This window comes from Enhydra lutris, unplaced genomic scaffold (genome assembly GCF_002288905.1).
Source record: "Enhydra lutris kenyoni isolate GAN:26980312 unplaced genomic scaffold, ASM228890v2 scaffoldscaffold3, whole genome shotgun sequence".
Classification (NCBI taxonomy): domain Eukaryota; kingdom Metazoa; phylum Chordata; class Mammalia; order Carnivora; family Mustelidae; genus Enhydra; species Enhydra lutris.
The window spans coordinates 68984820-69007554 of record NW_019154087.1 but is presented as its reverse complement, the minus strand read 5'-3'; the positions used below and the strand labels follow the sequence as shown (position 1 = coordinate 69007554).

Sequence of the window (22735 nt, the reverse complement as noted above, 5' to 3'; positions counted from 1 at the left end):
TTGATACAATAAGGCACCAGTTGAATTATGCTACTAGATCAAGCAAAGGTAGGTATTCAATTTGAGCAAATTCATAGAACTATTTTATACTATAAAGAATATTAGAAACTTCTGAAGCAGCCCAAGATGTAGAAAGCTGGGAAAAAAGGCATCACTTCCATTCAAACAGGAAGAGGCTAAACTACAAACTCATAATTTTTCTTGAAAACATAAGAGCTTGAAAAAAATGCAGCAACCAAAAAGTCTAAAACCCAAGAAGGAGCACCTCTCAACCTTAGGAGAAAAATGATATATAGCCTGTCCCAATTGTGGTAGAGCATGGGAGGAAGGAACAGTGGCCAAACAGACACATAAGACATTAGGCAGAACCTGCTAAACAACCTGTTAAAGGCCAAGTGTGGGCTAGCATAAAAGGACAGCAGCCCTGATAGTCCCAAATCTAAGGGGAACGCACACTGACTCTCAGACTCTTTTCCAAGGCCCTTCACTGTCTATGTAACAGAAAGATTTAGAGGAGACCAGGAGACCAGAAAACATACTTCAATGATAGATGCGTGAAGAAAAGAACTGACCACCACTGCAGGAAAAGCAAAAAAACCTACTGTCCTTCCCAAACCCTTCTCTCCAACAGAACAAAGGACTTAAGCTGCTGGAGGATGAGCATCAAACCTATTGACTCCAGGACAGACCCTTCTTTGCTGGGAGAAGATTAAAAGAAAAAATGTTCTACACCTGGGGTAGATGCAGGGAACAACCCTTCCTCGGGTGGGGGGGTGGGCAGAAAACTCTCCCACAAAAGACCAGCCACAGATCCAAGGCAGAGTTTGGCTATCATAGGTAGGGGGGACCAAAATACTGAGAAAGCCCTACCTTAGAGGCCAGGCACACAAGGGCTAAGATAATAGCTGGACCAGGAAAACAGAGAAGCCTGCACTGAGTGACAAAGCACAGCATTCTACTACTGAAGACAAGGCAAGAGCATGGAAAGAGACACACTCTGAAGCACAGGAGTACAGAGATAGTTGAAAACTAAAAATGGAGAAACATTAAAAAAAAAAAAAAACTTCCCGTGGTTGGAGAACTCAGGCAGTAACACTTTGACATCAACCATAGCAACTTCATTCTAGATATGTCTCCTGAGGCAAGGTAAACAAAAGCAAAAATAAATTATTGGGACTTCATCAAAATAAAAAGCTTCTGCACAGTGAAGCAGACAATCAACACAACTAAAAGGCAATCTACAGAATGGAAGAAGATATTTGCAAATGACATATTTGATAAATGGTTAGTATCCAAAATAGGGGAAGAACTTGTAAAACTCAACACCCAAAAAAAACAAACAACCCAATTAAAAATGGGCAGAAGACATGAATAGTTTACAAAGAAGACATATAGATAGCCAACAGACACATGAAAGGTGTTCAACAACAGTGATCATCAGGGAAATACAAATCGAAACTACAATGACGTATCACCTCACCCCTATAAGAATGGCTAAAATCAACAACACAAGAAATAAGGTATTGGCAAGGATGTGGAAAAAGGGGAACCCTCCTGCATTGTTGGTGGGAATGCAAACTGATGCAGCCACTGTGGAAAACAGTATGGAGGTTCCTCAAAAAGCTAAAAATAGAACTACCCTTTGATCCAGCAATTGCACTACTAGGTATTTCCCCAAAGAAAAAATACTAATTCAAAGGGATACATGCGCTCCAATGTTTATAGCGGCATTAACTACAATAGCCAAATTATGGAAATAGCCCAAGTGTCTATCAGCTGATGAATGGCTAAAGAAAAGGTGGTGTCAAAGCACCTGAGTGGTGCAGTTGTTAAGCATCTGCCTTCAGCTCAGGGCATGATCCAAGTCCAGGGATCAAGTCTCACATTGGGCTCCCCGCTCAGCGGGGAGTCTGCTTCTCCCTCTCACCTCCTCCCCCTGCCTTTGTACATGTGCGCTCACTCTCTCTCTCTCTCAAATAAATAAAAAAAAAGAAAAAAAGAAGATGTGGTGTCTGTATGTGCATGCGTGCATGCATGCACACACACAATGGAATATTATTCAGCCATAAAAAATGAAATCTTAACATGTGCAACTACCATGGATAGAGCTACAGAGTATTATGCTAAATGACCTAAGTCAGTCAGAGAAAGACAAATACCATATAAATTCACTCATACGTGGAATTTAAGAAAAAATACAAACAAGCAAAGGGGGAAAAAAAGAGAGAGAAAGGCAAACCAAGAAACAGTCTTAACTATAAAGAGCAAACTGATGGTTATCAGAAGGGAGGGGGTGGGGGGATGGGTAAAATAACTGATGGAGATTAAGGAGTGTACTCGTTGTGATGAGCACCGGGTGATGTATGGAAGTGTTGAATCACTATACTGTACACCTCTAACTAATATGGCACTGTATGTTAACTCACTGGAATTAAAACAAAAAGAAAACAAAACAAACAAACAAAAAAAAACACCTCCTCTGGCACAAGCCCCCACCAAATCTTTAAGAAAAAATAAAATAAAATAAAAAATAAAAAATTATGATTGACATGTTAAAGAATCTAGAGTGAAAGATGGAGGAAATGCTGGAACAGATAGGGAATTTCAACAGAGATGAAAACTCTTTTAAGAGTCAATGGAGGGGCACGTGGGTGGCTCAGTGGGTTAAAGCCTCTGCCTTCGGCTCAGGTCATGATCTCAGGGTCCTGGGATTGAGCCCCGCATCGGGCTCTCTGCTCAGCAGGGAGCCTGCCTACTTGTGATCTCTCTCTCTCTGTGTCAAATAAATAAATAAAATCTTTAAAAAAGTCAATGGAAAAGCTATAAATAAAAAACCACCATATCAGAGATGAAACTCAACAAAGCCAAAGAAAGAAGCTGTAGACTTGAAGACTTAGATCAATAAAAAAAATATCCAGAGCAAAACAAAGTGAGGGAAAAAAGTGGGAAAAATAAAGCATCTAAAAGCTATGAATAAAAAATGGTCTAGAAAAATCAAATGATCTAGCATATGTATAACTGAATTCTCAGAAGGACAACAGAGAAGGAATGGAGCAAAAGAAATACTTGAAGAAATAATGGCCATGAATTTTCATAAAATAATGCAAAACATCAAACCAGAAGATCCAAGAATCTCAGTGAATCTCAAGCCATATTAAATACACATGCACTTACTCTGACACATCATATTTATTCTACTGAAAATCAAAGATAAAATCTTAACGGCAGCTAGGAACAAAAGCTACATTGACTAGAGCAGATTTCTCTTTAAAAAAAACTATGCAAGCCAGGAAATAATGGAATGACATCTTTAAAGTAAAAAAATGAAAAATCCAGGGGCACCTGGGTGGCTCAGTGGGTTAAGCCTCTTCAGCTCAGGTCATGATCTCAGGGTCCTGGGATCAAGCCCCGCATCAGGCTCTCTTCTCAGCAAGGAGCTTGCATCCTCCTCTTTCTCTCTCTGCCTGCCTCTCTGCCTACTTGTGATCTCTCTCTGTCAAATAAATAAATAAAATCTTAAAAATATATATATATAAAGGCACTATCCTATTTAAAAAAAAAAATGAAAAATCCACCAAGCTAGAATCCAATTCAGGGAAAATATACCACAGTAATAAAAGCAAAATGAAAAATTTTTCAAACAAACAATCCTAGCAGACCTGCAATACAAAAAAATGTTAAAGTTCTTCAGGGAATGCCTGGGAGACTCAGGTGGTTAAACGTCTGCCTTCAGGGGCGCTTGGGTGGCTCAGTCATTAAGTGTCTGCCTTCTGCTCAGGTCGTGATCCCAGGGTCCTGGGATCGAGCCTCACATCAGGCTCTCTGCTCAGTGGGAAGCCTGCTTCTCCCTCCCCCACTCTCCCTGCTTGTGTTCCCTCTCCTGCTGTCTCTCTCTCTCTCTGTCAAATAAATAAATAAAATCTTTAAAAAAAAATGTCTGCCTTCAGCTCAGTTCATGATCCCAGGGTCCTGGGATCAAGTCCCGCATCAGGGTCCTTATTCAGCAGGGAACCTGGTTTTCTCTCTGCCTGCCGTTCTCCCTGCTTTGCTCTCTCTCCACTCTCTGACAAATAAATATTTTTTAAAAAGACTTAAAAAAAAAAAAAAAAAGAGAAAGTTCTTCAGGTAGAAGGACTATGATACCAGATAGAATTTGATCTATTCAAAGAAATTAAGTTCCAAAAATTGAAAAAAATTAAGCATAAAAATTATTTTAATTTTTAATTGCTCCAAACGATAATTTACCATTTAAAATAAAAATAGCAACAATATATCCTGAAGCTTAAAATATCTAAAAATAAAATGTATAACACAAATGGAATAAAGGACGGAGGAGAGAAACTGGGAGTACACTGCTGAAGGATTCATACACCATTATCTATGGTGGTATACTACTACTTGAAGGTAAACTGTGATAATTAAAGATATATATTGTAAGCCTTAGGGCAACCACTCAAAAATTTCAAAGATGTATAACTATTAAGTCAACAGTGGAGATAAAACATACTGAATATATCCAAAAACAGATAGAAAAGGAAAGAAAAAAAAAAAACAAGAAAAAAGAAAACAAATTTCAAGACAGTAGTTTTAAATCTAATGGTATCAATACATAAATATGTAAATGATCTAAACATTCCCAATGAAAAGATAAAGAATATCGGATTAAATTAGAAACCAAGACCCAATGCTGTCTATAAGAAATCCACTTCAAATATAAAGATATATATAGTTTAAAAGGAAAGGAAAAACTTCCAACTTCCAGTCTGACATGCAAAGGCTTGGAAAATGTCACTCATCCTCAGAACAACAGCAATAAAGCTGAATTAACTGAAAACCAGTAATACTTCTTAAGTCCAACAGAGAATTGAGGTCACAGGGCAAACCACCACCCAGGAAACTGAAGAAACAGGTGAATACAGAGAATCATAGCTTACCAGAAGCAGCAACTGCTGCTAGAGTCAGCAACTGGTTCAAAAACTTTATTAGAGTAACTGCTAACTGACTAATGGCTGGAGACTGAGTATGGACGAGGTTAAGAGAGAAAAACTCCTAGAAGCCCAGCCTTAGGAAGAGATCTACCTTTTCCTGAATTCTACCTAGGAGCCCCACCAGATTCCCTTCAGGATAAAGACGAAAGAAAATTCTCCAGTGCCTCCTGCAGAGGGAGGGGGAAAGTAATTGTTGTGAAATACACTCAGAGCATTGTGCTCTCTTCAACAAAGACCTGACTTCTATGAAAACTGTTTTAAAGTATAACCAACATGGGTTTTACTAGAGCCTAATTGACATGGGGAAAGAAAAATACTCAACTTCAGACTCCTCTAGCTTTCCTGTCTCCCACATAAGTTGGGGGGGCGGGGGAATGAGAAGCACCTGTAAAGGTCACAGCCATGGATATACACCCACTAAAAGACTAAGATCTAGTCACAGGATTATAGAACACTTCTGTTCCCCCTACAACTTACCACCGTTATCAATACGGCTCCTATATTAATACCATGAGATTACAATTCAAAGCACTATAAACTGGGGCGCCTGGGTGGCTCAGTGGGTTAAGCCTCTGCCTTCGGCTAGGGTCATGATCTCAGGGTCTAGGGATCGAGCCCCGCATCCGGCTCTCCGCTCAGCAGGGAACCTGTTCCCCTCCTCCTTCTGCCTGCCTCTCTGCCTACTTATGATCTCTGTGTGTGTGTGTGTCAAATAAATAAATAAAATCTTTAAAAAAAAAAAAGAACTATAAACTTAGACTCCCTTTAATGAGTCTCTAAGGAAATGCGAAAATACCAAGGCAAACAAAAACAAGGATATCTAAATAATTTTAAATTCTGATTAATTATATCTGGGATAAAGGCTAAGGCCCTTATCCCAGATATAAAATTAGTAAATCAGTTGAACTGAATAGCACCATCAATCAGCTTGATCAAATTGACATTTACAGATTAGTTTATCTAGTGACAATTGAATATACAAACTTCTCAAGAATACACAATTCCCGTCAAGCTCATGTATAATGTTCACAAAAATGGACCACATTCTGGCCTATAAGACATACATAAACAATTTAAAAGTATAGAAATCACAAAAGATGCTCTCAGACCACAATAGAATTAAACAAGAAATCACTAACAGAAAGATAACTGGAAAATCCAAAATATTTGGAGATTAAACAACAGATGAATCAAGGAAGAAGTATCAAAAGAAACTGTAAAATATTTGAAACTGATTAAAAAAATAAAAATTACCAAAAACGGTAGAATCAGTGAGAGCAGTGCTTACAGAGAAATTTATAGTATGGAGTATGTACGTTAGACAAGAAGAGAAACTTAGAATCAGTAATCTAAGTTTTCACCTTAAAAAACAAGGAAAAGAAGAGTAAATTAAACCCAAAATAAGGAGAAGAAATAATGATAATCAGAACAGAAATGAATGAAACTGAAAACAAGTAAGTTAAAAGAGAAGTTACCACAAGCTATTTTTTGAAAGGTCAACAAAATTAATATACCTCTAGTATGGCCACCAAAAAAAAAAGATAAAAGACACAAATTACTGATATCAGAAACAAAAGAGGGGCCATCCCTACTAATCTCATGGATAATAGAAAAGAAAACAAAAGAGTATTATAAACAATTCTATGCCCACAAATTTAATGTCTTCAATAAAATGGATCAATTCCCTGAAAGACACAATACAACAAAATTCAGACAAGGAGAAATAGATAATCTGAATAGTCCTACATATATTACAGAAATTGAATAAAAAATTAATAACCTTCCAAAAGAAATCACCAGGGCTAAGTGGTTTCACTAGACTTCTATCAAATATGTAATGAAGAAATAATACAAATTCTCTACAGTCTCTTCCAGAAAACAGAAACAGAGGAAATATTTGCTAACTCGTTCCATGAGGGCAGCATTACCTAATACCAAAACCAAACAAAGACACTACAAAAAACGTGAAAGAACAGTATCTCTCATGAACACAAATACAAAATCCTCAAGAAAATAGTAGCAAATAAAAACCATGTATAAAGAGAATTTTATATCACAACTAAGTAGGATTTATTCCAGGCATGCAAAGCTGGTTCAATAGTCCAAAATTAATTAATGTGATCCATCATATCAACAGGCTAAAGAAGAAAAAATATATGATCATATCAATAGAAAAAGCATTTGACAAAATCCAACATCCATTCAACATGATATCTACCAGCAAACTAAGACTAGAAAGGAACCTCCTCAACTTTATATACAAATGAAAAAACCAACAGCTAACACCATACTTAATGGTGAGAACCTAAGAGCCTTCCCACTGAGATCAGGAATTAGAAGGATGTCCCTTTTCACCATCCCCCTGCAGTATCATATTAGAAGTCTTACCTAACATAGTAAGACAGGAAAAGGAAATAAAAGGTATAGACTGGGAATGAAGAAATAAAAACAAATTCTACTCCTACAGAATTTTACTCCTAAGTACTTACCCAAAAAAAGAAAACACACATCCACACAAAAATGTGTACATGAATGCTTACAGCAGTTCTATCCATAATCACCTAGTATGGGAAGCAATCTTGGTTAACCATTGCTGCATTACAATTACCCCAAAACTCAGCAGTTTAAAACACCAAACATGCATTATTTCACAACTTCTATGAGATAGAAATTTGGGAGGAACTTGATTGAGCACTTTGGCTCCAGGATGTTTAGGAATTTGCAGTCAAGTTATCTGAAGGAATTAATCTGAAATCTTGACAGGGGCTGACGGATCCATTCTAAGATGGCTTGCTCATATGCTATTGACAAGAGGCCTCAGTTCCTCAGAGGCTACTGTCAGGAGGCCAGAGTTCCTTGCCACACAAACCTCTCCACAGGGTCCACTGTTTCCTCACAAAATGGCACTTGGCTTTCCCCAATGAGTGATCCAAATGAGAACAAGGCACAGTCACAACGTCTTTGATCAATCGAATCTCAGAAATCACACAATATCACTTCTGCATATCCTACTAGTTCCACAGATCAATCCTGACAGTGCAGGAGAGGTCAACAGAAGGGCACAAATATCAGGAGATAAGGATCACCAGGACCATTTTGGAAGGTGGTTACCACAAACCTAATGTCCATTAACTGGTGAGTAGATAAACTACAGTACATCCATACAGTGGAATAGTAATTATCAATAAAAAGGAATAAACTACTGATACATGTAACACAATGGAAAAAAATCACAAATACTAAGTGAAAGAGCCAGACCTGAAAAGCTACGTACAGGGAAAGGCATAACTAAAAGGATATAAAACAGATCAAAGGTTGTCAGGAGCTGGTAAGGGGGCAGAAGACTGACCAGAAAGGGGCATGAGGGAATTTCTTTGGATAATGGAAATATTCTGTATTTGATTGTGATGGTATGTGTTCGTTAGAATTCATACAACTATACACCTAAAAAGGATAACTTTTATTGAACATAAATTATACCTCAAAAATTACTTATAAAAAGAAAGAGAAAGAAATCTTAAGAGGAAAAAAGAGGTCTGGTTGGGAATATTGCTATAGGAGTCTTAACGTGTAAATAACAAATTTCCAAAGGAAAAGTGACTATTAAACCAATAACATTATAAAGTTCCTCAAGCTAGAAAACTTTCTATGAGCTTTAGTCTACAGATTGAAAGTGCCCATCAAATTATAAGTCAGACAGATGAAAAAGATACACAAGTATCTTGGCATATCCTGGCAAGAATCTTAAACTTTAAGTAAACAGAAAAAGTTTAGGGACGCCTGGGTGGCTCAGTGGGTTAAAGCCTCTGCTTTCAGAGTCATGATCCCAGGCTCCTGGGATCGAGCCCCACATCGGGCTCTCTGCTCAGCGGGGAGCCTGTTTCCTCCTCTCTCTCTCTGCCTGCCTCTCTGCCTGCTTCTGATCTGTCAAATAAATAAATTCTTAAAAAAAAAAAAAATCCAAATGCAAAAAGATTTAAAAAAAAAAAAAAAAAAAAAAAGAACAGAAAAAGTTTAAATGCTTTCCAGAAAGAAAGAACAAGTCTCGGGGCGCCTGGGTGGCTCAGTGGATTAAAGCCTCTGCCTTGGGCTCAGGTCATGATCCCAGGGTCCTGGGATCGAGCCCCGCATCGGGCTCTCTGCTCAGCGGGGAGCCTGCTTCCTCCTCTCTCTCTGTCTGCCTTTCTGCCTACTTGTGATCTCTGTCTGTCGAATAAATAAATAAAATATTAAAAAAAAAAAAAAAAAAAAAGAAAGAACAAGTCTCCTAGAAAAAAAGAGAGACAAGCTTAGGCCTTCTTATTCGTAACAAAAAGGAAATGGTGAAATAGTATCCACAAATTTTTGAGAAAAGGACTGCCACCCAAAAATTCTATACTAACCAAGATTAAAATAAAATTATTTAGGAATACCCAATCACTCAAAAAGTGTATCACCCACTTATCTCATCTAGAGAAAGAGGCAACAAAAAGTGCTCACCAAGTAACTAAATCATTGCAGAGACAGAACTGGGTAAGAAGAAACCTTATGAAATATGCAGTTAAATTGAAGTGGATATTAGTAAAGCAAATGGGAACAGATATATAACAAATAAAAACTCAATTAAATTTACCTTAGAATTAAAGCATCTAAACAAAAAAGAATATTAAAGTCCAGCATTCAGCATATGAGGAAACTGTAAATAGTTATTACAAACAACTTTTTTTGTTTTGTTTTGATTTACCTGGTTTGCAAGATGAGAGTGACCAAACAGCTTGTGACCCAATTTCCCTCACTGTTCCAGTCCTTTCCAACTGCTTAGGGTCAGCACCAGGAGGTGTCTTGTTTGGTGTGGTCATTTTTTTAGATATTCTACGTAGAAAACAAAAATACCCACATTATACCAGGATCTGAGCATCTTCTACAAAGGCTAAAAATTAAAATCTAATAGCAAAATACATCACTTACATACCCTTGATATTAATCATCTATTTCTCAAATGCATGTAACATGACTCAATTATTGTAATTAAAAATCTTGGGAATTCAATTTTTGTTTCTAAAATGTATTATGGGGATGCCTGGGTGGCTCAGTGGGTTAAGCCTCTGCCTTTGGCTCAGGTCATGATCTCAGGGTTCTGGGATCAAGCCCCACATCGGGCTCTCTGCTCATCAGAGAGCCTACTTCCCCCTCTCTTTCTGCCTGCCTCTCTGCCTGCTTGTGTTCTCTCTTTCTCTGTCAAATAAATAAATAAAATCTTAAATAAAATAAAATAAAATGTATTATGACTTACAAGATGTGCACAACAGTAGAGTACAGTAGCCAAAGGGCATGGGATCAGGGTTTTAACTTCAGCCTCTCCTTTAACTAGCCTAGACTTTGGGCAGGTCTGGGCTTTATTTCCTTACCTGTAATAGGGGTCAATTTGATCTATAATTCCATAATGCTGTATAATTCTATACCTGAGTAAAAAGTCCTTTTTTTTTTAATATTTTATTTTTAAGGGGCACCTGGGTGTCTCAGTCAGTTAAGCAGCTCCCCTTGGCTCAGAGTCCTGGGATCAAGCCCCATATGGGGCTCCCTGCTCAGTGTGAACCTGCTTTTCCCTCTCCCTTTGCTCCTCCCCCTGCTTGTGCTCTCTCTCTTTCTCTCTCTCTCTCTGTCAAATACATAAATAAAATCTTCAAAAATAATAATAAAGATTTTTAAGTAATTCCTATATGCAACATGGGGCTCGAACTCACAACCCTGAGATCAAGAGTTGCATGCACCATCAGCTGAGCCAGTCAGGCTCCCCTCTGAGTAAAAATTCTTTATTCAAATGACTTTTTTCTTGGAAATATTTATATTCCAAGAATATGTAAATATTAGTTTCCATTTTATTTATTTTGAATGTAAATTTACTTTGATAATTTATTTTATTAAAGTATAAATAACATACAGTGTTATATTAATTTCAGGTGTACAGTATAATGATTCAGCAATTCTATACATTTCTCAGTCCTCCTCACAGTAAGTCTCCTCTTTTCTTTAATTTTAATTTTTTTTTAAAGATTTTATTTATTAATTTGAGAGAGAGAGAAAGCATGAGGGGGAGAAGGTCAGAGGGAGAAGCTGACCCCCCCATGGAGCTAGGAGCCCAATGCGGGACTCGATCCTGGGACTCCAGGATCATGACCTGAGCTGAAGGCAGTTGCTTAACCAACTGAGCCACCCAGCTGTCCCTAATTTTTATTTTTAAGTAATCTCTACACCAACGTGGGGCTCAAACCCACAACCCCGAGATCAAGAGTCCCACCTTCCAAATGCAAGCTGGTGTAGCCACTCTAGAAAACAGTACGGAGGTTCCTCAAAAAGTTAAAAATAGAGCTACCCTATGACCCAGCAATCACACTACTGAGTATTTACCTTAAGATACAAATGTAGGGATCCGAAGGCGCATGTGCACCTGAATGTTTATAGCAGCAATGTCCACAATAGCCAAACTATGGAAAGAACCTAGATGTCCATCAACAGATGAATGGATAAAGATGTTGTGGGGTGGGGTGCCTGGGAGGATCAGTGGGTTAAAGCCTCTGCCTTTGGCTCAGGTCATGATCCCAGGGTCCTGGGATCGAGGCCCGAATCAGGCTCTCTGCTCAGCAGGGAGCTTGCTTCCTCCTCTCTCTCTCTCTCTCTCTCTGCCTGCCTCTCTGCCTACTTGTGATCTGTCTGTCAAATAAATAAATTTAAAAAATAAAATAAAATTTCTTAAAAAAAAAAAGATGTGGGGTATATATATAATGGAATACTATGTAGCCATCAAAAAATGAAATCTTGCCATTTGCAACTATGTGGATGGAACTAGAGGGTATTATGCAAACCGAAATAAGTCAATCAGAGAAAGACAATTATCATATGATCTCTCTGATACGAGATATCTGAGAGGCGGGGGGGTGGTAGAAGTTATGGGGGTAGGGAGGGAAAAAAATGCAACAAGATGGGACCGGGGAGGAAGACAAACCATAAGAGACTTTTAATCTCAGGAAACAAGCTGAGGTTGGGGGGGGTCAGGGCAGGAGAGACAGGGTGGCTTGGTTTTGGACACTGGGGAGGGTATGTGCTATGGTGAGTGCTGTGAACTGTGTAAGACTGATGATTCATAGACCTGTACCCTGAAGCAAATAATACATTATGTGTTAATAAAAAAAAAAAAAAAGAGTCCCACCTTCCACCAAGTGAGCCAGCCAGGTGCCCCACAATAAGTCTACTCGCAATCCCCTTTATCTGTTTCACCCATTCTCCTACCCACCTACCCTTTAGCAACTACCAGTTTGTTCTCCGTATTTAAGAGTCTGTTTATTTTTTGGTTTTGTTTCTTAAATTCCACATGAGTGAAATCATGTGATATTTGTCTTTCTCTATCACATTTATTTCACTTAATCTTATACCTTCTAGGTCCACCCATGTTGTTGCAAATGGCAAGATCTCATTCTTTTTTATGACTAATATTTCATCATGTGTATGTGTGTGTGTGTGTGTGTACCACATTTTCCTTATCTATTTATCTACTGATGGACATTTGTGTTGCTTCCACATATTGCCTATGGTAAATAATGCTGCAGTGAATGCAGGGGTGCATATATCTTTTCGTATTAGTGTTTTTGCTTTCTTTGGGTAAGTTACCCAGTAGTGGAGTAACTAGATTATATGGTAATTCTCTTCTTAATTTTTTGAAAAGTAATTAATTAAAACACTGTTTTCCATAGTGCCCAATTCACGTTCTCTCCAACAGTGCACAAGGGTTCCTTTTCCTCCAACAGCCTTGCTAACACTTCTTATTTCATGTCTTTTTTATTCTAGCCATTCTGACAGGCATACCGTGATTATCTCACAACAGAAAATGAAAAGATTCTCAACATCACTAATCATCAGAGAAATACAAACAAAACCACAATGAGATACAGGTCTCCACTTTAAATAATCCATTAAGTGATACAAAGAAAAATTACTTCTCCCAAGTTGCCAAAAGTTCCATTTACATGACATAGAAGATGTCAGAAAAATGGTTTCAAAGCATAGAAGTGAATAAATGACCCATTCTAAACCTCAAAATTTACTTCTTTTGTTATCTTGGTAAATCTATGCAGACATGAAAAAAAAATCTCCAGTAGTGAGCAATATGTAAAACAGCTTACATAGTGCAGTTACAGACACTGAACATGGTTATATACGCTATTAGAAACCTCACCCAGTAATTCAATATACCATCTCCTTGACACCTTTTAGATCTCAGTTGTTTCCTAATCTCCACACAGCACATGATACTCATTAAAGAGTGGAATCCCTAGACTGTAAAATTCAGAAAGGCCTGAGACTTAAATGCTCAATTAGCAATTTACTGAATGAATAAGTGCAGTCCTAAGCCAAAGTATGCACCTTCTACAAGCTAAGGAAGGACTAGGATGAGACAAGTAAACTGTGACTATCACTAGAAGCTGAATATCCTGTCGCTGTCAACCGTTCCAAAACGTCAAACTGGACAAAAAAAGGAAAGAAAGAAAGAAAGGAAGGAAGGAAGGAAGGAAGGAAGGAAGGAAGGAAGAGAGAGAAAGAAAGAAAGAGGAAGGAAAGAGGGAAGGGAGGGAGGGAAGGAAGGAAGGAAGGGAGGGAGGGAAGGAGGGAGGGAGGGAAGAAGAGAGGGATGGAAGGAGGGAGGGAGAGAAGGGAAGGAAGGAGGGAGTGATGGAAGGAGGGAGGGAGAGAAGAGGAGGAAGGGAGGGAAGGGCTCATCTCCTCACTGGAACAGAATTCAACTGCCCGACTTGGTACTGGACGCCACCAAGTGGATAAAACACGGAGCTCGGAAAGCCTGGGTTCCTGGCCACCCACTTAAGAATGGGCTGAGGCCAAGGAGAGATCGCCATCACCAGTATTTGGACCAGATTCTGCTGATCCCACTTGACACCTCTGCTAGAAATGCCAGAATGGGCAATGGCTCTCCAGCTGCCTTGGGATCAGGAGGGAAAAAGGGGGATCGAGAACTGGGATGAGAACGCGTCTACTTGCGCTAGAACCAATCTCCACATGGTGGGGGGTGAGGGGAACCCACGCACTTACAGCTTACAGACCCGGCTTGCAGCAACCCAGCTTTTTAGGATGCCCTGCAGCTCCGTGCCACTCCCACTCAGGACAGCCCGGCTTTCCCAACGACGTTAAGTTGGAGTCGCAGCTCAATGACGTCAGTTCTCGCCGGCCGGACCAAGTCCCGGGCTCCGCCTGTCGCTCTCTGTCGCGCGCGCGCACTACGTTCCTAAAGCATGCGCGAGGCGGTGGCTGAGTGCCGCCATTTTGGCCGGTGGCCGTAGGAACGCGTTGTGTGGGGGAGAAGTGAGAGGAAGAACAGATTTGGCCTCTGAGCTCCCCTCCGCGAGGGGAGGGATCGTTTTCTCCAGGTACGTGACTAGCCCGGGAGGGTTTGGCGGTTGACTGCGGCCTCACACGGTTTAAAGACTGTAGGGGCATTCTCTGAGAGCCTTTGGCGAGGCCTCTGGTGGCGGCGGCGGAGAACGCTGCGGCGCGCGGCAGCCGGCTGGGAAGGGACAGCTGGAACCGCCAGAGCGGGGGCGCCGCCGAGGGTTTGGAGGCACGTCACTCCTCACCTCCAGCTGACCTGGACCTCGGCCACTGTTGCTCGCCACCCGCTCAGGGGCTACCAGAATGGACTTAGATGCCATCTCAGAGATCCAGATACGACCGTCTCCACTCCCCTTTGACTACACTCTTGCCCGAAAGCTGAATCTTACAGAGAAGGCAACTTCAGAACTTAAAGCATCCCTTTTTCCCCCATCCTTACCCTGACACAGCAAAATGGATATATTGTCACACGTGTCTATTTGATTCTAGGAAGTCGTAGCCTTTTCTTCTACGGCTTCTTTGGTAATTATGGAATGAGTCATGGCATTTTGCCGCCATGGAGTCGAATCCTCCGTTCCCCGTCTTTATAGAAATAATGGGCAGTTGTCGCTCTGCTTTTCTCTTAGAGTAACGTGTATTCGGTTATCCCAAGTAATCTCCCAGTTCAGTGTCTGTATCTTTTTTGGTGCGCTTTTAAAGCACTTGGCACTTTCTTCTTGGTGACTTGTGTTCCCTGTCTTTATACAAACTGCAGGAGATCAGGAGCGCGAAGGCGCCTGCTTTGTAGACATGATGGCTAAAGCCAATTCCCACATCCCATAAAATACGAAAACCTGTTTTCTCCCCCCCCCCTTTTTTTTTTGGTAGTAAAGTCCATAAGAGTGAGAAATAACTGTCAAAAACAATGGGGAGGAGTGTGGGAGGGGTTATGCTGGGGGTTTTTTGTTGTTGTTTTACCCTCTCTCCCACAGGGACTGCTAGCTAGGCATTTATGATAGTGGTAGTTGTGTTGCATTTATCAGTACATTTGTCTCATATACTGAAAATATTCGTACTGTATCAGCTACCTGACAGTAATGTTTCGTCAGTGTTAACCAAGGGCTCTTATCAGTATTTGTACCAAATACGGTTTTTTTTGTGTGTGTTTAAAATCTTGTTATGCCCCTTAAAAACATTTTAAGAACATTTAATAAATTTTTGAAAGAGTAAAAAAGTATTAATTGGGTGTCCCTTCTAAACCTGTTCAGTTTAAGACTCTGAAATCAAGAATTGTGCACCACTCCCAACTTACATGTTTTATAAGACTAATAACTTACAGTAACCATAGGCTGGAATATTTTATGTGATATCAGGCGTCATTTGTTCACAGCAGTCTTTTAAATGCTTTCACATGATGTTATGATAATTTTGGTCTTAGACCAAAAATGCTTTCCATAATGCCTCTCACTTCCTTTTTTCCTCCCAGCTGGAAGAATGACAGTGAGGGTCATTATTTGAGTACCTGTTTTGAGCAGTTTGTCTTCAGATCTGAAATATCTTCAAGTTCCTCTTGTCTCCAGCAGTCTGTTACTACCCCCACCCCTGCGGCTTTACTGTGCTATATGTCACTGAAAAAGAAAGTAGGGATCCCTCCTCCCCAGTTCTTGAAAATAATATACAAATTTAGTCATTATTGTTGACACAAGTCAGAGTTCTACAAAGAATTTATATTCCTTAGTCTTAAATGGATTATAATTTATCTCTATTTCTTATACAAATCAGCTTATTAATTATCTCTGGTATGTTTTTATTTTTCTATACATCATCACTTTCAGTCATTTGGTTTTTAAAATGGTTTGAAATATCAGATGAAACACTTTAGTAATATGGCAGAAATAAAGTTTAGCATCAGCAATTTTGTGATAAAGGATTTATCCTGTAGAAGGAACTTCATGACATTCATTCACCAAGTAATTTGTATGGCGTACAGCTTTATTTTAATAACTAAAAACTCTTCAGTTTTTGAGTGAAAGTTTTTTTGTAGCAATTCAAAAGTCATTTAATTTCTTTCTCTTCTAGTCGTTATGAAAACTCGACCAGTTTTTAAGGTTTTAAGGAGGTAGAGTGGATCTTTTAGTTACCATAATTCTCTTTATTACATAAATACTTAGTCTCCTCTTGGGTAATTTTTTTTTCCAGTATATACTTTAGTGGATAACTGTCACTATGAAATATTGACAATATTTCTGAAGTCAGTTTAACCTATCAGAAATTATTTACTATATCCAAATTCATTTTCTCGTTTATTCAACAGAAATATTTGAGCTTTTATGATGTGCTGGGCACTAGTTTAGCCATTGGGCTGAACATACAAGAAATCCCTGCCCTCATGATGGAGTATCTTTTACTTGGGGTGGGAAAAATATTGTGTCGAGAGAAGGAGTATATACATACATGTATATACACACAATAAATATGTGCATAAACCATGTGTACCCATATATATGAAGTACATACTGTGTGGTATAGTAGAAAGCACTAAAGAAGCAAATCAGGGAAGAAAAAAAAATCATTAGGGTATATTTTTTGGTAGTATAGTTAGAAAATAAATATTAGTATAGTTAGAAATAAACTATAGTTTATTTCTATACTATATTATACTATACTCTACCTATACTCTATACTATAATATACTATATTATACTATACCTATATTATAGGTAGTATAGTTAGAAATAAGCATTAAAGACTTGAAGTAGTGAGTCTTGTAACTCACTAGGGGGAATAGCATTAGAAGCAGAGGGAATAGAAAATGTTAGGGCCGTGAAGCAAGAACATGTCTGATGTGTGCTAAGAACAGCAGGGAGCCAGTGTGGCTGGAGCAAAATGAACAAGAGCTAGAGTAGGTGGAGATGACATCAGGAGGTAATAGAGGCTGATCAGTACCTCATTAGTTATTTTAAGGACTTTGGCTTTTATTCAAAATGAGTAGGGAAGCCGCTGCAGGTGTTGAGAGGAGTGACATGATCTGACTTATACTTAAAAAGGATCATCCTGGCTTGCGTAGTGAGAAGGAACCGTCAAGAGTTGAAGTAGAAGGAGGTAAGAGTAAAGCAGAAAGACCTGATAGGAAGCTATTAGAGTAATGCATATGAGAAATAATGGTGGCTTAGACCACAGTGATGAGAAGTGGTCAGATTCATGAAGGTAAATTGGACAGAATTTGCTATTGTGGCATGTAAAAGATAACTTCAAGAATTTTGGCTAGAGTAAATGGAAGACTGGAGTTGTCATTTAACAGAATGGGCAAGACTGCTAGAGAAGCAAATTTTGGTGGGGACTTAAGGAATTCGGTTTGGGAGATGCATGTTAGACCTTCAGGAAGAGATGTTGGGTAGTCAGGTAGATAGATATATAATTTTAGGGTTAGGAGAGGTATCCTGGCTAGAGATAGAAATTGAGGAGTTAACAGCATATAAATAGGATTTAAAGCCATGAGATCAGAATAGAATACCTTAAAGAATGAATATAGATTAAAAAATGTGACTATTAGCGCACCTCTCAACTTTCAGTAGCCCAGAAGATGAGGAAAAGTGACCAAGAAAATAGGAGGAAAATCACATTAGTGCTGTGTCCCAGAACCAAGTTAAGAAAGGTTTTCTATCTTTAGGAAAACATCATAAATTGTGTCAGATGCAGTAAGTATTCAACTAAGTTAAGAACCATTAACTAGCTATTTGTTTTACCTGTATATAGAGTAGCAATGACCTGATAAGGTGTTTTGATAGAATAATGGGCACTAAAGTCTGAAATGGAGTCCAGAAAAAATACATAGGAATTTGGAACACTGACTATAGGCAACTCCTTGAAGTAGTCTTGATATAAAAGGAAGGAGAAATAAAGAAATGGGAAAAGATAGAGTCAGATAATAGAATGTTTGAATGCTGATAGGAACCAGCCAGTGGAAAGAATAACTTAAGATGTGGAAGACGGGAGAGAATTGTTAGAATATTCCCCTTAGCAGATGTCTTTTAGTGTGCAAGTAGCCTTCACTGTCCACCAAATACATATAATGTGATTGCTGGTTGGCATAAGGGCTCACTAATCAGCATGGCTTGGCTTTTTGTCTACCCATTTTCAGCTTTATGTGTGCAGATGAAGAGTGGTATGTAACCAGGATTGTAGTAAAGCGTATAAATGACTGAGAGGGGTATTTAGTCAGGTACAGAGGGACAGGAAGATACAAAAGCTGAGGGATAGTGAAAATGTGATAGAATCAAAAGATGCAATAAGTGTAGGGAATGGGGGAGTTCAAAGGGTTGTTGGACTATTGGGTACAACTGAAAAGATAGGGAGTGGTGGTTGAAAAATGGGGTATTTGAAATGGAGGTTATAGAAGGATTGCAGTTACTGGTAATAACAAGGTCAAGGATTTCACCAAAGGAATGAGAAGGTTGAGGGAGGGTGAAAGAAAGATCACTGGAGGAGAGAGGTTACTGAACTAAGAAGACAAGCTGTTAATACAAAGATCATCTATGAGCATGCTGAAATCAAAAATTATGACAGGAGCTGTAAAAGAGAGTGTAAAATAGCCCAGAGTAGTCCTTAAATGGAAGGGAGAGATTTGATGGTTAGTGAATGACTAAAGTAGTTTGATGATCAGCGAAGCAAAAGCTGACTTTTTAGTGAGGAGAGGAGATATAAGATAGTCTGGGAGCAGCACTGAGGAACATGCTGTTTTATCCCTCTCCAAGCCTAATGATATTACAGCATGTGAGAAAGACAGGTCTACAAAGGGAAGCAGTCAGTCAAAAAAAAAAAAAAAAAATCAGAATTATCACAGCCCTTGATAGAAAAAGCCAACAGACTGTCTTTGTCACTGGGTAGTCTTTTGGCTTCAGGGTCTACCATTACATACTGGAATAACCTGGAATTTCAAGATAGTTTTTGGAATTACTTGCTTGAATCACTATGCTAAGAAATCTGATGTCTGTCACAAAGCCCAGTATTGTAGAAGATTTTTAAGTTCACTTTGACCTTAGTTGCATAATTGATGGCACTGTGAATTATCAAGATTTATAAAAGCTTTAAAAGTGAGCACAGTCTATACTTACGGTTCCTTGGTCCTCTTTTCCTTTTAATGTTGTTAGCATAAAATCCACCATGGCCATATTACAAATTCCCAGAGAAATGCAGTTTTATTTTTTCCCTTTGATGAACATCATGGTCACACACAGCCTTAATAATAACTTCCATTAGTAGCATCATTAATAATCAAATAAGACATGAAGTAATACTTAACTTGAGGGAGGGAATAAACATCTTTATTATGTATTTTTCACATCAGCTCCTATTCTGTTTTATTGGACTGTATCAGACACTGGTATCGGTATTAATTACGGAGACATTAGATCATTTTTGTCCATCTAGCAAATATAGTTTCCCCATCCCTTTTGTTCTTTTTCCTTTTCCTAGCCTTTTTTTTGGGGGGGGGGGGGCATACAAGCTTTCGGTTTAGTTTGTTTTGTTTTGTTTTTCTTTGAAATTGGATTAAATATAAATTTAGGGAAGGTTGAAATCTCTGGTATTGACTATTCTATATTATAAAAACTGAGACAGTATGTCATTCTATTTTTTCAGGTCTTTTATGTTTCTCAGTTATGGTTTGAAAGTTTCCTCATATGTATATATTTTTGTTAACTTGATTCCTAGATCTTTTCTTTTTTGTGACCATTGAAAATGGTGTTTTTTCTTTTTTTATATAAATCTTCTGATTAGTAGTATATATGTAAGATATTGTTTTCTCAGCCCTACAAAATGACTTTATTGCTTTTACTAGTTTTTTTAGTAGTTCCAGATAGTCATATCTGAATATAGTGATAAATTATGTTCTCCTCTCTAACTTCTGTGCCGTGACTCAATTCTCTTAACTAATTGCATTGACTGTGCATAATTTTGTTAATTTTTCTTTAATAGAAGAGCTGGATATTCTTACTTTATTAGAATTATGGCGGATAAATTAACAAGAATTGCTATTGTCAACCATGACAAATGTAAGCCTAAGAAATGTCGGCAGGAGTGCAAAAAGAGTTGCCCTGTGGTTCGAATGGGTAAGCTGTTCTGTGGATCATTTAAAGATAAAACAAGGTTTTAAAAGAAATAAATTGACTTCATAGTTCTCTAGGCATGTACTTTTTTCCTATTAGTTTCTTTAAAGTATAGAGATAAGACCAGATTTCTTTTTTTTAAGATTTTATTTATTTATTTGACAGAGATTACAAGTAGGCAGAGAGGCAGGCAGAGAGAGAGAGAGAAGGAAGCAGGCTGTCAGAGGAACAGAGAGCCCGATGTGGGGCTCGATCCCAGGACCCTGGGATCATTACCTGAGCCGAAGGCAGAGGCCTTAACCCACTGAGCCACCCAGGCGCCCCGAGATAAGACCAGATTTTACTCTTAATTTTTCTTACTGCTTTGTGACTAAATGGTCCTGCTTTGTTAATGGTAGAATAATGTATTATTATCAATATTTTTTAAAGTTAATTTTGGCTATAAAATCAGTTACTGAGATTCTTGCTGTTCTAGAAAAGTTCTGTAATTACTCTAAGTCATGGAGAAAGGAATACCAAAATACTTGTTTTTGATAGTATTCTCATTTTAAAAAGCAAGAATGAACAGCTTAATAAGAATGGCTAATTCATGAGGTTTTGCTATATTTTCAAGATTAAATAAATTTAAAAATAGTCCAGAAGTATTGGTAGTCTTTAAGGGTTATGTTAAGGTAATTATTACTTTTACTGTATTAGTGAAGTACAAGCTTTTTGAATCTTAAAAGAAACTTTAGATGTCATCCATTATATTCTACCATGCTGTTTAGAAATTCCATTATTAATATCCTTAATGTCAAGTTTAATTTTGTGTGTATGTTGGATGACTACATACCTTTTTGGAATTTCACTGATGTAGCTATGTATTATATGCCTTTTGCTGGAATACCATTTCCAAGGCATATTTTGTGAATTAGATATTCAGGTCAGACAGCTTAAAAATAAAACTGTTGGGGGGAGCACCTGTCTGGCTCAGTCAGAAGAGCATTCCATTCTTGATCTTGGGGTCATAGGTTTGAGCCCCACCATGAGAGTAGAGATTACTTAAATAAATAAATTTAAAAAAAAATAAAACTTTCAGGATCTGCTGTAGTTCTAAATTTTCTTCCCTAATAGTAATATATACTAATTGTTTTATAATTAATTCCTGCAAAGCACTGTTTTTTGTTTTTGTTTTTAGATTTTATTTATTTATTTGAGAGAGAAATACACAGTGAAAGAGGGAACACAAGCAGGAGGAGTGGGAGAGGGAGAATCAGGCTTCCCGCCAAGTAAGGAGCCTGACATGGGGCTTGATCCCAGCACCTGGGATCATGACCTGAGCCGAAGGCAGACGCCTGACAACTGAGCCACCCAGGCGCCCCAGCACTGGTTTTTAGGATATTGTCTCAATTGTATTTCTTTGTGTGGCCTCTGTTTTTGAAAATCTGCTTCTCTATGGAGCTTTGGAACCAGAATTACCTAAGTAACAATGTTAAGAAAATTAGAATGGCAGGGAAAATAACCTAACTCTCTTTTTCTTTTGCCAGGAAAATTATGCATAGAGGTTACACCCCAGAGCAAAATAGCATGGATTTCTGAAACCCTTTGTATTGGTTGTGGTATTTGTATTAAGGTAAGTGATATTTTATTTATGGGATCAAATTTGGAACCTGAGTAGTCAGAAAATTCTGAATACACTATAAGTATTTTTAAAGAGGCAAAATATAAAGCAGTGAGTTAAAAATGTTAATTTAAGAAAATTTTCAATAATCTAATATTTAATATTGTTGCTTTTGAATTAATTAAACCACCCTATGTAAAAGTTATCCTTGCCTTACTCAACTTTGGAAAGCCATTTCCAACCAAAATTAATTTCTCTTTTTCACCCCTTTTTTTCCCTCACCCTTTTATGAGAAGGACATTCTTTCCCATGTCTTTACAAGTACTTCTTGGAAATGTAAACACAAAAAGCGTGAGTCATGTTATATATAGTTCTTTCAGGTCTGTATTTAATTTTAAATCACACCTTTTAAAGAGAAATGTGTACAGCCAAAATTTTAATTTAACCTAATCCTTAAGTGCTTCTGCTATATTATCCATTCTTCTGTTGGAGTTACCACAATAGTGTTATTTTTCAGAATACCTCAGTTTTTGTTGCATTGAATAGTTTGGTTAGAGTTTATAACTTTAAAATGGTAGATTTCCAAATTTAGCTCATAAGCAATATTTAACAACCAGTATATTAAATTCTTAATTTAGGTATTTTTACTTGTAGATAATATTTTTAGAAAGGAACTTTACCAGAGT

The 22735-nt window shown here is 38.1% G+C and overlaps 2 protein-coding genes across 3 annotated transcripts in view; one reads left to right on the top strand and one right to left on the bottom strand.

Moving 5' to 3' along the window:
* Positions 1 to 14178, bottom strand: part of LOC111154722 (anaphase promoting complex subunit 10) — a 285704-nt gene extending 271526 nt beyond the window's left edge. Inside the window, exons 1-2 of one of the 2 annotated variants that reach the window (XM_022514602.1) lie at positions 14067 to 14178; positions 9712 to 9839 (exon numbers count right to left, since the gene is read on the bottom strand). In XM_022514602.1, the coding sequence (XP_022370310.1) occupies positions 9712 to 9826 (115 nt within the window). In that variant the 5' untranslated portion in view covers positions 9827 to 9839; positions 14067 to 14178. Of the gene's footprint in view, positions 1 to 9711; positions 9840 to 14066 lie in introns of those variants that run through there. The other variant, XM_022514593.1, reaches the window with a different exon arrangement.
* Positions 14179 to 14234: 56 nt separating this feature from the next.
* The window catches only part of LOC111154944 (ATP binding cassette subfamily E member 1), a 31017-nt gene continuing 22516 nt past the window's right edge, over positions 14235 to 22735 (top strand). Inside the window, exons 1-3 of the mRNA XM_022514908.1 lie at positions 14235 to 14401; positions 20319 to 20452; positions 21976 to 22061. Coding sequence (XP_022370616.1) covers positions 20350 to 20452; positions 21976 to 22061 — 189 coding nt within the window. The 5' untranslated portion in view covers positions 14235 to 14401; positions 20319 to 20349. The remainder of the gene's footprint in view (positions 14402 to 20318; positions 20453 to 21975; positions 22062 to 22735) is intronic.